Raw genomic sequence first — 17,381 nt, 5'->3', positions numbered from 1 at the left:
AGAAAAATTGACCAGCGGGACATACAAGGGGACAGAATTTGGGGTGTTTGTCTGTCACCAGCCAAGATACCCAAAAGGGATTTGTCATCCATAATGAGTTTAAAAAAACAGACATAAACATAATCATGGAATCGCTTTACAGCAGCGACAGCAGCTAGAGGCCTCCTTATCAAATTGGCTTTCCTGAAGTTCACTGGAGGAAAATGTCCTAGGGAAAAAAAACAATAAATGCCTCCAGCCCATTGGGAAAACCTATGGCTGAGAACAGCCCCAATACCATAGGGAGAAACATCAAGACCAGGGGGAGGTCGTCATGATACTGCACAAGGACAGCATCCGAGGTAAGCAGATTTTGACAGCAGCAGATTGGGCCTTGCTCTCCACCCAAGGAGGCTTGTGGAGACGTTCGGTACAGAAGCTTTATGAGGGAGAAATACACTGTAAAAGTTCGAAAGGCCTAAGAAGGCCTGCAACTCTGCATTGCATGTGGGTGGGGGCTCTTTTTATAGCCTCCACCTTGGAGAACGTACTGGGCATCAATCAAAGCCACCCAAAATTCTACCTTAGGTACTCCAATCTGGCACTTTGATCATTTAGGTTTGAGACCTGCCTTTTGCGGTCTAGTGAGTGGGTACTAGCCGCAGGTGATCAAAGAGCTGAGTGCGAGAAGTGGCTGATATCAGGATGTCATCAAAGTAAGGATTGACATCCTGGATGCCATGCAGGAGGCTCTGAAAAATACCTGGAGCCACATTTATGTCAAACTGGAGGTGACAGCAGTTAAAAGCACCCCTGTGAGTTACTGTTGTTACTATGAAGCAGTGGCTTCATCCATAGGGAGCTGCTGAATAGGCCTGGGCCAATTTCACAAAAATCATGCCAGGGTGTAAGGAGTGGAGGAGATGTACCACTGACATAGAGTAGGTTGTAAGGCACAGTTTACTGTGCACTTGAAATCACCACAAATGCAAACAGACCCATTGAGTTTGATGGGAACCACAATGGGTGTCTCCCATTTTGAGTGGTTTGTGGGCTCTAGAATTCCCTGGGAAATCAATTTATCAAGAGAAAAAAAAAGCACTCTCCTAGACATGAATCTGATTGGGACCACCCTGGTGTCTAAGTTTAGGGAGATGGATGTCCCCTTATATTTTCCTAGTTGTCCATCTAAAACCGAGGTGAACTCTGAGGTCAAGGCTTTAAGGCCCTCACAGCAGGTAGAATGGATGCCAGTAACACTGAGGACTACAGCCTGGAACCAATCAAGCCCTTGCAGGCTTGGAAGTTTTCTCCTGACAACTGTTAAGGAAGGTGACCTTTAAGGGAGCCTTTCTCAGTGAGAAATTTATCCTTGCCTAGAATAGGGATAGAATTCCCCTGATAATCTCTCAACCTGGTTGTGTAGGGCTGCAGGTTTGTTTGGTTTAATTCTCGTAGTAAAGTTCTAAGGGTGGGCCAGGCTATGGTGGTCTTAGAGGAGCCTGTGTCCAGTTCCAGTTTTAGATGGACCCTCAAGCAGCACATTGAGAAACATTTTCTTGTTGAAATCTGAGGAGGTGTAACTAATGGACACTGCAGAGGAGTTGTCTCTAGAGATGGTAAAACAGTTTTCTCTGAATTTGGTAAAGTTGCTTTTGAAGTTGGGTCTCATGAATAGGTGAGTGTCTTGTGGTGTGGCTGATTGGCAAACTCTGGCCAAATGTCCTTATTGATGGCAGATGGTAGTACTGAAGCTGTAAATGGACATGAGGCTGCAGCAAGGCGTTTGGAATGGCCTGCGGTCAGTCTGTTTGTCTCTTTCTGACTTAAGGCGGCTGACTTCATCTTCATTGTCAATTAGGTCCTTGAACGTGACATTGTCATACTAGGCAACCACGGTTGTCTCTGAAATGTCCATTGACATTGACAGGGTCTGGTGCATTTCGGCCATTGATCTCTCTGACATCTCAGAACCGCATGCCCTGTCGATGGCAGAGTGCACAGTGAGGTCTTTCTTGGCCAGGATGTTGTAGTCACAAGTCCCTCATGCTATGCACCAGCTGTTCCGGTAGAGAGTCCTCAAGGTCATGGAACTCACAATGTATGGCAGCTATCTTGAGGGAAGCCAGATATAGTTTTATAGTCTCTCCCTCACATTGAAGTTTCTGCCAGAATGTAAAGGGCTGGGAAATATGGGAAGCAGCTGGAGAATAAAGGTCCTTCAATTTCCTCAGCAGTGTGTCCCATGGCACTGTATACACAGGCTGTGGGGCTACTAATGCTCTGGCTGTGGCCAAAATTTGTGGGCCACAAGAAGTGAGGAAATGGCCATGCTTTCTGTCACTGAGCAGCTCCATATAGTTGTTCATGTGGAGAAAGCATTTGAAGCGATCAAGTTATTCGTCCCAGGTTTCGCTTGCCAGTTGGAAAGGGGTGAACGATGTCAAAAAAGACATCCTTAAAAGGATGAACAGCTAAGGGATATTTAGCTTAACTGTTGCCGAGGCATTCGCCTTGAACAAAGCAGGAAAAGTTAGCTCTCTTTGAGTGATCATCTCAAACTGTCTCCTCAGTATCCCATCCTCGTTGCCAGTGTTCTAGCTTGGGTAGAACAGCAGGATCAGGAACTGAGGCAAGATGATGATTACAGTAGAACCCCTTTATTAGAATAGCTGTCAATAAGGCAAAGCAGTAACAGGCACAGGCAAACCTCTGTCAGGCAATCAATAGGAAAATAGCTCTTAGCTGCTAGGTAGATTTCAAGTATGGAGACGCAGCAAGAGCCTTTCCCATATTCCAGAACTGGTCCAAGTTCCTACCTAACCTCCCCATTGTCCGAGTCTACCGCCAGCTCTGCTGGCAGCCGGCAGGCCACTACACAGCCATTTTTCGTATGTTTTAGCTTCCAGTCCCCTAATCATCTTTGTTGCTCTTCTCTTCACTCTTTCTAGCATCTCAACATCTTTTTTACATCGTGGCAACTAAAACTGGATGCAGTATTCCAACTATGGCCTTACCAAGGCATTATAAAGTGCTATTAACACATCACGTGGTCTTGATTCTGTCCCTCTGTTTATGCAACCTAGAACTGTGTTGGGTTTTTTGGCAGCTGCTGCACACTGCTGGCTCATTTAAATGGTTGTCCACTAGGACTCCAAGATCCCTCTCACACTATTGAGCAAGGTACCACATGTATTGTACCTGTGCATTTTGTTTTTCTTGCCTAAATGTAGAATCTTACTTTTTTTCAGCATTGAATTTCATTTTGTTAGATAGCACCCAATATTCAAGTCTGTCAAAATCCTTCTGTATCTTAAGTTTATGTCTTCCAGAATGTTGGCTATTCCTGCTAGCTTGGGGGCATTTACAAATTTGATGAGTTCCCCATCTATCCCCTCATCCAAATAATTGATGAAGATGTTGAAGAGTACTGGGCCTAAAACAGAACTTTGGGGTAACCCAGTGCATACTTCCACCCATGTAGATGCAGTTCTATTGAACACTTCATGTTAAGTTCAATTGGTCAGCCAGTTACAAATCCATCTGATGATGATGCTATCAGTCTAACCCATATTTTTCTATTTTATCAAGTAGTAGGTTATGGTCTACTTTATCAAATGCTTTGCTGAAGTCCAAGTAAATTATATTGACAGCATTCCTCTGGCCCACTAATTTTGTCACTTTGTCAAAGAATGCCATAAGATTAGTCTGGCATGATCTGTTTTCGACAAACCCATGTTGCCTTTTGATTATTACTTTGCTTCTAGATGTTTGCTGATTTGTTGCTTGATTATCTTTTCCAGAATCTTTCCCTGAATTGAGGTCAGTTTGATAGGTCGGTAGTTTCTTGGATCTATTTTTCCCTTTTTCTTTTGAAGATGAGAACTACATCAGCTCTTTTCCAGTTCTCTGGCAGGTCCCCAGTGCTCCAGGATCTTTGAAAAATATAATTCAGTGTTTCTGAGATCTTGTCTGCCAGTTTCTTCAGATCTTTGGGGGGTAATCCATCTGGTTCTGGTGATTTGAACTCATCTAGGGTAGACAGGTGCTCACTTACTATTTTCTTCCCTATTTTAATGTGTTCCTAATCTGTTTTTGTGATGCTGTTTTTGATAGGTTGGACTGTGTTTTCCCTTTGTGCAAAGAAAGTGAAGTAGTTTTGCTTTCTCCCTGTTGCTTGTCACCTTCTATCACCAATTATGATTATGATGATATTCCTCACTTTATACAACTCAAGCTGGCATGCATGCAGTAATGCTGCTTCCCACCCCCCTTTTAGAACAAGAACCTTAGAAGGTGAGTTGGTAGGCATCTTGAAGAACATCTAATCCAACTCTTTTTAGTATAGGATTCTACTACAGCATCCTTTGCAGATGGCCAGCTACCTTCTACATAAACCTATCTAGAATATGAAGTTTTAAAATAAGATGTAAATATTCCTCCAACACCCTGCCAAACAACCAGTTCTGTATGGAGACTAGAGACCTTCTGGGGGAGCTGCGCCCAAAATGTTAACACCTTTTATTTTATTTTTCAGAGAAGAAATGTTTATTTTTCTAAATATGCTTAGTTTAGTATTAGACTGTCTTGGGCTTCTTTGTTAATTGTGCCTCTTTGATGAATCTTCAGGATTTTGACTTATTTGAGGAGGTATTGGTGACATTTCCTAATGAAGACCAAGTACTTTCAGATACTGAGCATGGTGATATATGCATGGAAACTGAGCAGCAGGTTGATGGAGACATATGTTTGCTTGGTAAGGAACTATCAGTCCACCTACTTAATGCTTTGAAATGCTTCTCTTTCTCTAAATGCATTTTTAAATTATTATTGATATATGCATTCCTATATAAAATAGTAAACATCTAGGACCTGACATTTTTACAGTAGTATAAATCCTAAGCATGCTTTTAAGAATAGCTCAATTTAAGAGCCGTGGTGGTGCAATGGTTAGAGTACAGTACTGCAGGCTACTTCTGCTGCCTGCAATTCGGCAGTTCAGATCTCACCAGGCTCAAGGTTGACTCAGCCTTCCATCTTTCTGAGGTTAAAATGAGGATTCAGATTGTTGGGGGCAACATGCTGATTCCATAAACCACTTAGAGAGGGCTGTAAAAGCTCTGTGAAGTGGTATATAAAGTCTTAAGTGCTATTGCTTATTAACTTCTTCAATCCAGTGTCTTCCATGTGCCCTCATTCATAGCCATAGTTTTGAAGACCTGTCAAAGCAATAAGCTTTACATTCTGTTCTTTTTCTTATACGTCAAAATCATGATCTCCTGCGATATTTTTCTCAAGTCTCAAAAGTGCATTTTCAAAAAAAAAAAAAAGTGAACTGTGAGTTTTTTAAAAACTTTGAGGAAGAAAATGTCATTTCGCTTTTCACTCAAGAAACTTCCATCAGTTCTGGCTGGATGATTGGGGAGTGGGGAGATATAAAAGAATTAGTTCTTTGAAAAATATAATTCAGTGGTTCTACAGGTAGTCCTCGACTTACAGTACAGTGTTCCCTCGATTTTCGCGGGGGATGCGTTCTGAGACCGCCCGCAAAAGTTCGAATTTCCGCGAAGTAGAGATGCGGACTGGAAGTTTGGGAGGAATGGAAGGATCATACTTCTTTGTGCTTATCTGATGGTTACGGTGAGGCCACATGGGGTTTATCTGTACCCTCAAGGTGCAAATGGGTGTAGAATCTTCTTGGAACTGCCAAAAGAACGGTGTTGTAGTTAAGAGAGGGCTGTTCAAGTCTAACATAGATGGTCTCTACTTTGGAAGTCCACATTCTAGATAGAGAGGACCATTAGCTTGAAAAGGCTATTTATGTGTAAATTGAACCGCTCTCCCTCAACAGAGAGGGGGGGGGATACGACACCATCAATCTCCTGTCTACAACATAGTTCTTTCTGCAGTTTTTATTTTTTATTTTATTCATTTGTCCAATACACAAATACATAGGAAGAAAAATAGACATGTGATAATATAAAAGAGGGTGAAAGTGAACTTAGAGGAGAGGATATATGAAAGGAAGAGAATATATAAGATAGGTGAAAGAAAGGAAAGACAATTGGACAGGGGACGAAAGGCACACCAGTGCACTTATGTACGCCCCTTACTGGCCTCTTAGGAACCTGGAGAGGTCAATTGTGGCGAGTGTAAGGGAGAAGTGTTGGGGGTTAGGGGTTGACACAATTGAGTCCGGTAATGAGTTCCACGCTTCGATAACTCGATTGTTGAAATCATATTTTTTACAGTCAAGTTTGGAGCGGTTCGTATTAAGTTTGAATCTGTTGCGTGCTCTTGTGTTATTGCGGTTGAAGCTGAAGTAGTCAGCCGGTAGGACATTGCAGCATATGATTTTGTGGGCAATACTCAAATCGTGTTTTAGGCGCCGTAGTTCTAGGCTATCTAGGCCCAGGATTGTTAGTCTATTTTCATAGGATATTCTGTTTCGAGTGGAGGAGTGAAGGGCTCTTCTGCTGAAATATCTTTGGACATTTCCAAGAAGATTCCACACCCATTTAGATTCTTACCATGAGGGGTACAGATAAACTCCCAAATGGCCTCAACCACTCTCAGAGAGAGTCCTAATAGCCAGATGACTGCAAAGAAATATTATCCTCGTGCACCTAACATCCAGTCAGAGCTAATCCTTCCAACCCTGCACCACCAACACCAATCTAATCAAAACTGATGAAGCCTCTTTGATAAGAAGCAAAACGTCTTCTTCCTCAAAGGGAAAAAAAATCTAATTGCCTTTTAAAAAAGCATCTTTGAGACAAGCGTGAACTGGATGACTGAGAATATCCATAGACATGCTTCTCAAGTATGTTTTCTATAAACAGTAGACATATTAAAGCAGAATTGAAAGCTGGTCGAGGATTAAACACATATCTAATCAAGGACAGGAACAGAGGTTATTCGTGAAGCCTATGCTTTGCACATCGCAACCAAGTTATATCCGTACAATTTTCTTTTTCAGCTATGATTAAACAATATCCAGATCTTTTTTTCCCCATGGAGCTCCAGTGATGTACATTTGGAACAAGGTGTGCTCATTGTTCCTGGATAATGCAATCCATTCCTAGGCATTGGATTCCACAATATTGAAAAATACAGACAATTACTAACCATGGCAAAAACCTTCCAGCTTTCCAATATGCTGATCTTTGACCCTAATAAAGATTTGATTTTCCAGCTTTCCTTCTAAAAGATCTTTAAAAAAATCCACCCCATCTTCTTTATTCATTCATTTATTAATCTAATTTATAGGCCACCCAACTCCTGGACTGTGAGTATTTTAAGTAAGCTTTAGGGCTGGCTTTTTTCCTTTCTTGAATAGATTCTTCCGACACAGAAACCACCTGGGATTCTTCTGCAGAGGAAGGAAGAGGAGGTTCAGGTGAGTCAAGACCTTTCCTTCTAAAGCAGCATGTAGGAAATCCCGCAAGGAAGACATAGAAACATAGAAACATAGAAGACTGATGGCAGAAAAAGACCTCATGGTCCATCTAGTCTGCCCTTATACTATTTCCTGTATTTTATCTTAGGATGGATATATGTTTATCCCAGGCATGTTTAAATTCAGTTACTGTGGATTTACCAACCACGTCTGCTGGAAGTTTGTTCCAAGGATCTACTACTCAGTGAAATAATATTTTCTCATGTTGCTTTTGATCTTTTCCCCAACTAACCTCAGATTGTGTCCCCTTGTTCTTGTGTTCACTTTCCTATTAAAAACACTTCCCTCCTGAACCTTATTTAACCCTTTAGCATATTTAAATGTCTCGATCATGTCCCCCCCCCCCTTTCTCTTCTGTCCTCCAGACTATACAGATTGAGTTCATTAAGTCTTTCCTGATACGTTTTATGCTTAAGACCTTCCACCATTCTTGTAGCCCGTCTTTGGACCCGTTCAATTTTGTCAATGTCTTTTTGTAGGTGAGGTCTCCAGAAGACGAGGCGTTCTACTTCAGAATAAGGGCTCCTGACCAGGGTGGATTTTGATTTTAAATCAACTCAATTTAAATCATGATGTAAAACACTCGATTTAAAACATAATTTTTCAAAAAGCAACTTTCGAATTTGTCCCACAGCAGCTCCTCCTCTGACATGCTGTTGACTCACCAACAGTCCCAATATTGAAGAATTATGCAGCCTCACGCTACATAACTGCACTCCATTTTATGCTTAATAGACCAAATTATTAATGTGTCTTAAATAAAAAACTATATTTAGATTTACTCCAAAAGCATTTTATTAAAATAAATTTGATTTTTAAAAATCTTGATTTAAATTTTAAAAAAAATCTCATTTAAATAAAAATATCTGATTTAAATTTAGAAAATCTGATTTTTTAAAAAAAAAATTAAAACAATCGTTGATTTTTATCCACCCTGCTCCTGATCCATCTTATTTTGAATCGCTGTGCTCTTATATCCCTCCACGAACTCCATTCTGAAAACAGGCTCTAGCTATCAAAAGGCTGGCCAGTCTGGCTATAATAATGAAAAGTCTTTACGGGTTTTTTGAACTCCAGAATACTGTCTCTTATTAGTAATAGCCATTGGTTTTTGCTAATTGCCTGAAGGCTGCTGTTTTTACCGGCCCTTGAGCTCATTTAGTACTTACTGATGAAGCAGATGAATTAAGATTTTCTTCTGCATCTGAATAATCTTACTTTGATAATTGTGTACCAGTCAAATAGAGCATCATTTCTTTTTAGTGCATTAGCAAGCGTGGAATCATTTGGCATGATAATGGTGAAAAGAAGAAGCTTCCAATTCTTCAATTTAAGATGACAGTCTTGTGGGGGAGCAGCTGACAAAATTTCAGCCAGGGAGTTGATGTTCTACAGGTAGTCTTCGACTTACAGTACAGTGTTCCCTCGATTTTCGCGGGGGATGCGTTCCAAGACCGTCCGCAAAAGTTGAATTTCTGCGAAGTAGAGATGCAGAAGTAAATACACTATTTTTGGCTATGAACAGTATCACAAGTCTTCCCTTAACACTTTAAACCCCTAAACTGCAATTTCCCATTCCCTTAGCAACTATTTAGATTATTACTCACCATGTTTATTTATTAAAGTTTATTTTTTTTAAAAAAAATTAAAGGCGGACAAAAGTTTGGCGATGACATATGACGTCATCGGGCGGGAAAAACAGTGGTATAGGGAAAAAGCCCGCAAAGTATTTTTTAATTAATATTTTTGAAAAACCGTGGAATAGACTTTTCGTGAAGTTCGAACCCGCGAAAATCGAGGGAACACTGTAGTTCATTTAGTGACCAAGTTACTAAATGAGTTGCAACCGGCCCTGAAAAAAAGTGATTTGTCTCTTTTTTGCACTTAAGATCATTGTACCATCCCCATGGTAACAGGATCCAAATCCAGACGCTGGGCAACTGACTCATATCTATGACTATTGCAGGATCCCTAGGGCAACCCTCTGACAAGCAAAGTCAGTGGAAAGTTACTTAACAACAGGGTCATTAACTTAACAGCTGCAGCAATAAATTTAACTGGAAAGAAAGGTTGCAAAATGGGACAAAATTCATTTAACAAATGTCGCACTTACTAACAAATCTGGGGCTCAGTTGTGGTCGAAGACTAACTGCAATTCCAACTGTTTAATAATAATAATAATAATCATAATCATAATAATCATAATAAATTAGATTTGTATGCCGCCCCTCACCGAAGACTAAAACTTTTCAAGCATTGTTTAACCACATTATCATCAAAGTGACAGGAGCTAATTATTGATGAACTGAAATAGGATGATTTAGGATGTGTTATTAATTTTTCATATAAGTGATTCTATAAATGTTTGTAATATTGTTAAGCAGTGATGATATATGTGTTGTTATGTATGTATGCTTTTAAATTGGAGGAAAAATAAAAAAATACACACAAAAAAAAGTGATAGGAGCTAGAAATACATGCTTTAATAATAGTAACAACAATAATACTACAAATATCATAATTGAAAGATATAGGAACCAGATGTACTGCTATTTATGCTGCCTGGTGGAATTGCAACATTTGGGTTGTATTTTGGAGAACATGCCTTAAATCTTACAAAGAGACTATTTCGCCAATTAAAAGGCCTATGTTGTTTTAGTCAACTTAATGAATGCTAATTGTCAATTATATGGATTATTAGTTAATTCATACTAAGTCAGCAGCAAGAGATTGGGTTTTTTTATTCAACAATGTCTGCAATAAATACATGGGTCAGTGTTTGAAGCTAACAAAATTTGGCCGTCTTTATACATAGGAATAACTTTTTAATAAAATTCATTAAATCATTTGGGGGAACTGCTTGGCTTTTTGATTATTAACTATAGGTAGTCCTCAAGTTGCAACAGTTCATTTAATGACTGTTTAATGTTATAATGGCAGTGATTGTTTTTCACAGTTATGACCTTTGCAGCAGCATCACAGTCGCATGATCAGAATTCAGATATTTGGCAACTAGTAGATATTAAGGCTGCAGTGTTCTCAGGGTCATGTGATCCCCTTTTGCAATCATCTGACAAGTAAAGTCAATGGGAAAATTCACTTAACAACTGGGTTACTAACTTAATGACTGCAGTGATTCCCTTCACAAACTGTGACAAGAAATGTCGTAAAATGGGGAAAAAGTCACTAAATGTCTCAACAATGAAAATGTGAAGCTTAATTGCAGTCATAAGTTGAGGACTACCTATACAATTTTTATCACCCCTGACCTTTGACCTGGGAAGATGGAGTTAGAATCCCAACCACAGCTAAAAAGCCACCAGTTCTTTGCTTGCAGCATCTGCAAGGAGATAACTAATAATTTGTGTGAGTTAAATTATTGCACAAAATTATATCAGATGTCAACTCAAATATGTACTTGTATCATTTATGTGATGATATGAGGGGTTGCATATTTGGGCATCAGTCACATTTGCTGTAAATGCTATTGTCTGTGGTCTGGATAAAACTTTGGATTGTATCTTTCTGTTTGCATGTTATTATCATATGTAAGGTATGTCATTACAATGACTAGTCTAAATGGAGACCTAACTATAGCAATAGCAAAAACATTTAGACTTGTAAAATGTCCCATAGTGCTTTACAGCATTATCTGGGTGATTTACAATGTCAGCATTACTTGCACATTGCCCCCAACTATCTGGGTCCTCATTTTATCAATCTTGAAATGATGGAAGGCTAAATCAACTTTGAGCCCCATCAGGATCAAACTCCAGACTGTTGGTAGAGTTTACTGTACTTTAATCATGGCACCACCAGAGCTCTCCATAATCCCAAATGTGATAAGATTATAATTAGAGTTTCTGACAATATGGCCCAAAATAAATAAAATAAAGTCTTCAAGCAGAGCCTGACTATTGGCGATTTCAGGAATAAATGGCCCACCGTTGCCTTCTTCTGTAATGACTTTTGATTGCGTAATCTAATTTACAAAATACTAACAAAGCCTCACCCTCTTTAGCTTTCACAGCTAGAGCAGATGAACCAGTAAATCCTCTCCTTTGGAAGTTTCAAATTATCTGGATAGGTTTAGGTTGAAAAGGCCTAGGTAAGAAAATCTGCAGAGACCACTTTGGGAGGGACATTATTTGCTGTGTAAGCTAAAATGGAAAGACTATTGAAGCGCTTATTGGAATATGAGTGTTTATGTGTGTGATGTCTCAAAACAAGAAAGTATTTTGCTTTCCTTAAGTTTCTCTTGTGTGGGCATAATTAATTCAATCAATTACCCTAAACTGACTTAGTAACTTGTCTAATCATGATTTTCTCCGGGATATAATTAATCCGTTTAATTTTGGGAAATGAAGAAGATGGGTAGGTAGGTAGGTAGGTAGGTAGATAAAGTTGTCCTAAAAATCTTGAGTTCCAGGTATATTTATAGATGAAGAAGCAACAGCCATTGCGATTTCCAGAACGTTTGTTGTTGTTGTCTGTTGTTTGTTGTCTAAGGGAGGGAAGGGGGTGGTCCTATGACGTAGACAATGGGCAAATTGAGCAGCATTACATAAGATCAACTATGTCTTCAATGGGAATTTTAACACTCTGATGAAGTTAGTAGAGGACTAACAAAAGCGAAGTAATTTTGGTAGTTTTAAATAAATTTTAAACATTCCGGAGATCACAATAGTTGTTGCCTCTTTATAGATAGGTGGGTGGGTGGGTGGATAGATAGATATGAATATACGTTGGCTGATTATGGTTTATTGAGTATGTTTATACACCGTTTTAATTCTCTCTTATTCCCACATCAAAGCAGGTGCCCGGACTCCTAACAGAGCAGATCCTCATATGGGATATGGAGAAAGACACAATGGATTAGTGCAGAATTTGGCTCCGAAGAGGATACGGATAAGAGAGAAACGCCACCCTTGTATCGAATGTGGCAAGCGATTTCGTTGCCAGTCAGAACTGGCCCTGCATCAAAAAGTCCACACCCGACCCAAATCCTTTCACTGCGCTGAGTGTGGGAAACAGTTTGGTCGATCCTCGCACCTGACCAGGCATCAGAAAACGCACATGAGTGAGGAATGCCATGTCTGCATCGAATGTGGCAAGCGATTCCGGTGGTCCACGGAGCTAGCCATCCACCAAAGGATTCATGCCGTGGAGCAGCCCTTGAACTACGCCATGGATGCTGAGACTTTGCTTCAGTGGCCCTCCGAGTTCAATATAATCCAGAATATTTTTACAGGCGAGAAAATCCCTTCCAATGGGGATATTGTAAAACCTCAGACAGTCAAGAAACCTCACCTCTGCCCTGAATGTGGGAAAGGTTTCCGGTGGCCCTCTGAACTCGCCACTCACCAGAAAACTCACAACAAGAACAAACACTACTTCTGTCCCGAGTGTGGGAAGGGATTCCAGTGGCCCTCGGAGCTGACGGCCCATCAGAGGATCCACACAGGCAACGGTTTGCTCCCCATGGATGATTGTGAGAACAGCATCAGCCAGCCACCTCATCAAGCTCCCTACCCGCGACCTGGCGTGGCAGAGAAACGCCATATTTGCGGAGAATGTGGCAAAGCGTTCCGATGGCCTTCGGAACTCGCCACCCATCAGCGCATCCACACGGGAGAAAAACGCTACTTCTGCACAGAGTGTGAGAAGGGGTTCATATGGCCCTCGGAGCTGGCTGCTCACCAGCGAACCCACACTGAGAAGCAAGCTTACCTATGCACGGAGTGTGGGAAAATATTCCACGATCTCTACAGTCTCACGAGGCACCAGAAGACCCACCTGGGAACCAAGGTCTATCCTTGCACCGAATGTGGGAAAACCTTCAGCCGGCAATCCCACCTGACTCGCCATCGGATCACTCACACCGGGGAGAGACCCTACCCTTGCATCGAATGTGGCAAGCGGTTTGGGCGACAGTCGCACCTCACTCGGCATCTTAGAATCCACACTGGAGAAAGACCCTACCAGTGTGGTGATTGCGGAGTGAGGTTTCGGCGGAGACACAGCATGATGTACCACCAGCGGATCCACATGAGAGATTCCAATGGAAATCTGGACATGATAAACCCCGCTGACGCAGAAAGCTTTGTTGATCCTCTGCAGAGTCCTATCAGTATCACAATTTGACACGTTGGGCGGTAGGGAAGTAATTTCAGAAGGAACATGGGACATGGGTGAGCAGGACACTTTGAACACAACATTTGGATGGGGTTCCCACAGTTGCATTATTTCACCAGGGTTTGGTATCGCAGGCAGGGTCTAAGAGGGACACGTTTCAGGATTCCATACATCCCGGCAGAGAACAGGGCCTGTGAACTGTGTAAACACCCCAAAGGATTCTGGGACAAGATGGCCACATTGTCCAATGACCATGAATTGCTTGGTAGTTGGCCTGAAATACAGGGCTGCCCCCAGAAACAGATCTAGTAACCGAGTGGCCAAGTTATCCCCGTGGTCCCAAGTTTAGATCTGGCTCCTGCAGAGCTTTGATGGTGGGAAAGAAACATTTGATAACCAGGATGGATATCTCCCAGTATTTGTTCCCTGGAACACATGGTTGTGGCTAGGTGTTGGACAGAATCTGCTTTTCTCACATTCTTCATTTCTTCTTTCCGTGGCACACACGTGGGTCAAGTTGGGGTTGTGGTGATGAGATAACTCTGTGGGGCCATCATGTTGTTCCTTGCAGGGCAGGGCACTCTTTGGTTTTACACTGTTCATATGTAAAAAGCAATCCATAATATTTTCCCCGTTCTTATGCTGTTGCAGTGGGGAAAGCTGACCTTTCCCACTTTTTAAAATAATAATAATAATATAATAATGAAAATCTCTTACGTGCAAGAGTCTGATTTGGAATGAAATCTTAACAACCTATTATACAATATGGTGAGCTCTCCAAAGATACTTTCTCCGAGAGACTTTCACGCTCCATGGTGCTTCCATTTTTTCCTTTCATCTTTTCTTGGGAAAACTGGGTGAAATTTCCTTCCTTCCTTCCCTAGGGTACAAATTACTTATTTTTTTAAAGAAATAAGGCAGTGTTTGGACCTTCAGATCAGTGATTCTCAATCGTGGAAAATTTCAGGTATGTAGACTTTAACTCCCAATACGTTGGTATGCTGGGTGGGAAATTCTGGGAGTTGAAGTCCACATATTTGAAACAGATCATGGTTGAGAAACCTGGATTTAGAGGAAAAGAAGAGCACATCCACTTTCACTGTATTACTATAGCTTTCCCCCATCTGGGACTCTGCAGATGTCTAGAATTGCATTTTGTTTTATCCTTAGTCGCCACAGTCATCCTTTTAGATTGATGTGAGTTTTAACCCAATGCGTAGAAAGGTAACAGATATAGGAAGGCTGAATTATTATTTATTATTTTTTTAGAGTATTTATCAGTGGGTTTTTTTTAAAAAATGCAGTAAGGCCTTGAATTAAAACAAACTACATTGCAATATAGTAAAAGCACTACAAAATAAGAGCTGGATCAAACTCTTGTTTCACCATCAAATAATAATAATAAAATTATCAGAGATGATGAAAAGATCTAAAACCCTACAATATTTCTAAAATGTCACGAGGAATGACAATATCCACACAACCTCTGGAAGGAGATACAGATTAATGGTTCTATAGGGAAAAAGTTTTTTTTTTACTTCCTCCAATGTAGTCTCTCGGTGGCGAGAATGTAATCCACCACATAGAAAAAGAGTACAGATTTAGGAAGACTGAACTATTATTTATTTATTATTATTTTTTGAAAGTGTTGATCAGTGGAGGATTTTTTTAAAAAAATGCAGCAGGGCCATGAATTAAAAAAACTACATTGCAATACAGTAAAATCACTACAAAATAACAGTTGGACCAAGCTGTTGTATTAACAACAAATAATATTAAAATTATCAGAGATGATGAAAGGGTCTAAAACCTACAATATTTCTTAAATGTGAGGAATGACAATATCCATCCAGCCTTCTCTGGAAGGAGATCCAGAGTAATGGTTCGATGAGGAAAAATATATACTGTATGTATATATTGTGTTTTGTATCTCCAACATTGCCTCTTGGTGAAGGGAATGATTAAAGACGTGAAGGCTGTGGGTTGGAAAACAGATATTGCCTTAACCTTCTAACTACATTTCTGAAATGGTTCAGTCCTTTGTTTATTTAATTAGAATTATATTCCGCTCTTTCAGGGGGATTCCCTAAAGAAAACTATTTGGACATAAAACTTAAGAAAGCAAAATATTTGGCCTCTAGATAGGGACAAAGGAATAAAGAAGAATATATTTTTTGTTACTCTGTTATCAAATGTAAACAGAGAATTTTGAAACGAAAATGAAAAAAGGTACTCTCAGAAGAATTGGAGATGAAAGGAAAGACCACACTTTGTAGCAGTTTTTGTTCTAAGATATTTTTCCCCCCCGCTCTTTGTATTGGCTTTGTAATGACAAGGGAGAGTTCCCTACCAACTTTTTTTTACCCTTCTTTGAAAGTATGAAGTCCCTGAAGAATGGAGATCCTTTTGGAAATAACTTCAGAATAAAGAACTTTCACAATTAGTGTCTTGTGTGTGCAGTTTCTGAAGAGCAGACTAACTTCACGCCTTGGCCCTTGTAGAAAAGAAGAGATGATGGTTCATAAAAGTCAAGAATACCTTTACTCCAAGCTGTGCTTTTTCACACTAATTCTGCATTTTCTGTATGAACTTATTGGGTTGGTTGAAAGAGAATTTGCTTTCTTGCAGAGAAATTCTCTTTTTGGGTTTAAGTGAAATTGAAAGGTGTTCCTGCAGTCATTGACCATATTTAACCTATTATTTAACCTGCTTACTGAATTAACCCATTTGGTGGGTGGGTGTTGCACAATACAACGAATCCTAGTCAGCGGTGGGCTTATAGCCGGAATGCTAAATTGGGCTCGCCGCGGCAGCTCGTGAGGGCTTGCAGGGCCAGCACAGTTTTGCTTCTGCACATGTGGAGGTAGCAAAATCGCTCATGGAGCTGCAGGTGCACCTCTGTTTCGGCATGCGCGGAAGCCCCAAAAACTTGCCAAAACACAGGCGCACCTGTGGCTCCGTGCATGATTTTGATACCTCCACAGGTGCAGAAGCAAAATTGCGCTGGCCCCGCAAGCACTCACAAGCCGCGGTGGCGAGCGCAGTTTAGCGTTCCGGCTAGAAGCCCACCGCTGATCCTAATCCTACCAAACAGGTCTGATTTGCATATCAATTGATTTGCAATCTATAATTCCAAATCCTTTTTTTTTTTTAAATAACCCTGTTAGTTTCTAAGGAAGTTTAGAGGGTTATTTATGCAAGAGGTTCTTGGACTAGTGCCTTGTTGAACTGCACTGAAACACCCATAATTTGTAGGAAAAGGTCACCCTAAATAGAAATTGTGAGATTATAACTGAATATTTCTGGAGGACACGAAGTTTTTTTTAAAAAACCCTGACATTTACCTCAGACAGTTTAAAAACTATGCCATTAGAGGGAGCTGAAGATTTTTAAAAGAAACTTCTTCATCCTCGCAGCTGTAGGCAATCATACAGTAGTTGAATATTTTGCTTTTTAAATTATTCCTTGCTCTTCCTTTCAACAGAGCAACTTTGACAACAATAGGGAAACTTCAGATAAAATGCTTTACTGTATCATTAAACATTCCACTATAGCATTAAAATGAGGCTGGATGCAAAGAGTTGTTATGGTTTGTTGAAGCAACCTGGTTCCTGGTTGCTAAAAAATTAAATCCTTGCAGTTTTGATTTTCAGAAATTATTTGCTGCTCCTTCCTAAGGTTAAGAGCTTGAACCAAGGTCATTGACAAGACTATCACTTAAGACCTCCAAGCTCTTGATCTGGTAATTTCATGCACTATATCATACTAGCTCAAAACAGCATTAAGAAACCCTTTACCTAAAAGATGC

At 40.3% G+C, this 17,381-nt stretch overlaps 1 protein-coding gene across 2 annotated transcripts in view; it reads left to right on the top strand.

Moving 5' to 3' along the window:
• The window catches only part of LOC139155327 (zinc finger and SCAN domain-containing protein 2-like), a 30,431-nt gene extending 14,463 nt beyond the window's left edge, over window positions 1-15,968 (top strand). The window contains exons 3-5 of one of the 2 annotated variants that reach the window (XM_070730455.1): window positions 4,609-4,735; window positions 7,319-7,378; window positions 12,255-15,968. In XM_070730455.1, coding sequence (XP_070586556.1) covers window positions 4,609-4,735; window positions 7,319-7,378; window positions 12,255-13,582 — 1,515 coding nt within the window. In that variant the 3' untranslated portion in view covers window positions 13,583-15,968. Of the gene's footprint in view, window positions 1-4,608; window positions 4,736-7,318; window positions 7,379-12,251 lie in introns of both variants that reach the window. The other variant, XM_070730454.1, reaches the window with a different exon arrangement.
• Window positions 15,969-17,381: the final 1,413 nt, after the last annotated feature.

This window comes from Erythrolamprus reginae, unplaced genomic scaffold (genome assembly GCF_031021105.1).
Source record: "Erythrolamprus reginae isolate rEryReg1 unplaced genomic scaffold, rEryReg1.hap1 H_1, whole genome shotgun sequence".
Classification (NCBI taxonomy): domain Eukaryota; kingdom Metazoa; phylum Chordata; class Lepidosauria; order Squamata; family Dipsadidae; genus Erythrolamprus; species Erythrolamprus reginae.
Note: the sequence above shows the minus strand (reverse complement) of the source record. Positions and strands in the feature narration are given on the sequence as shown.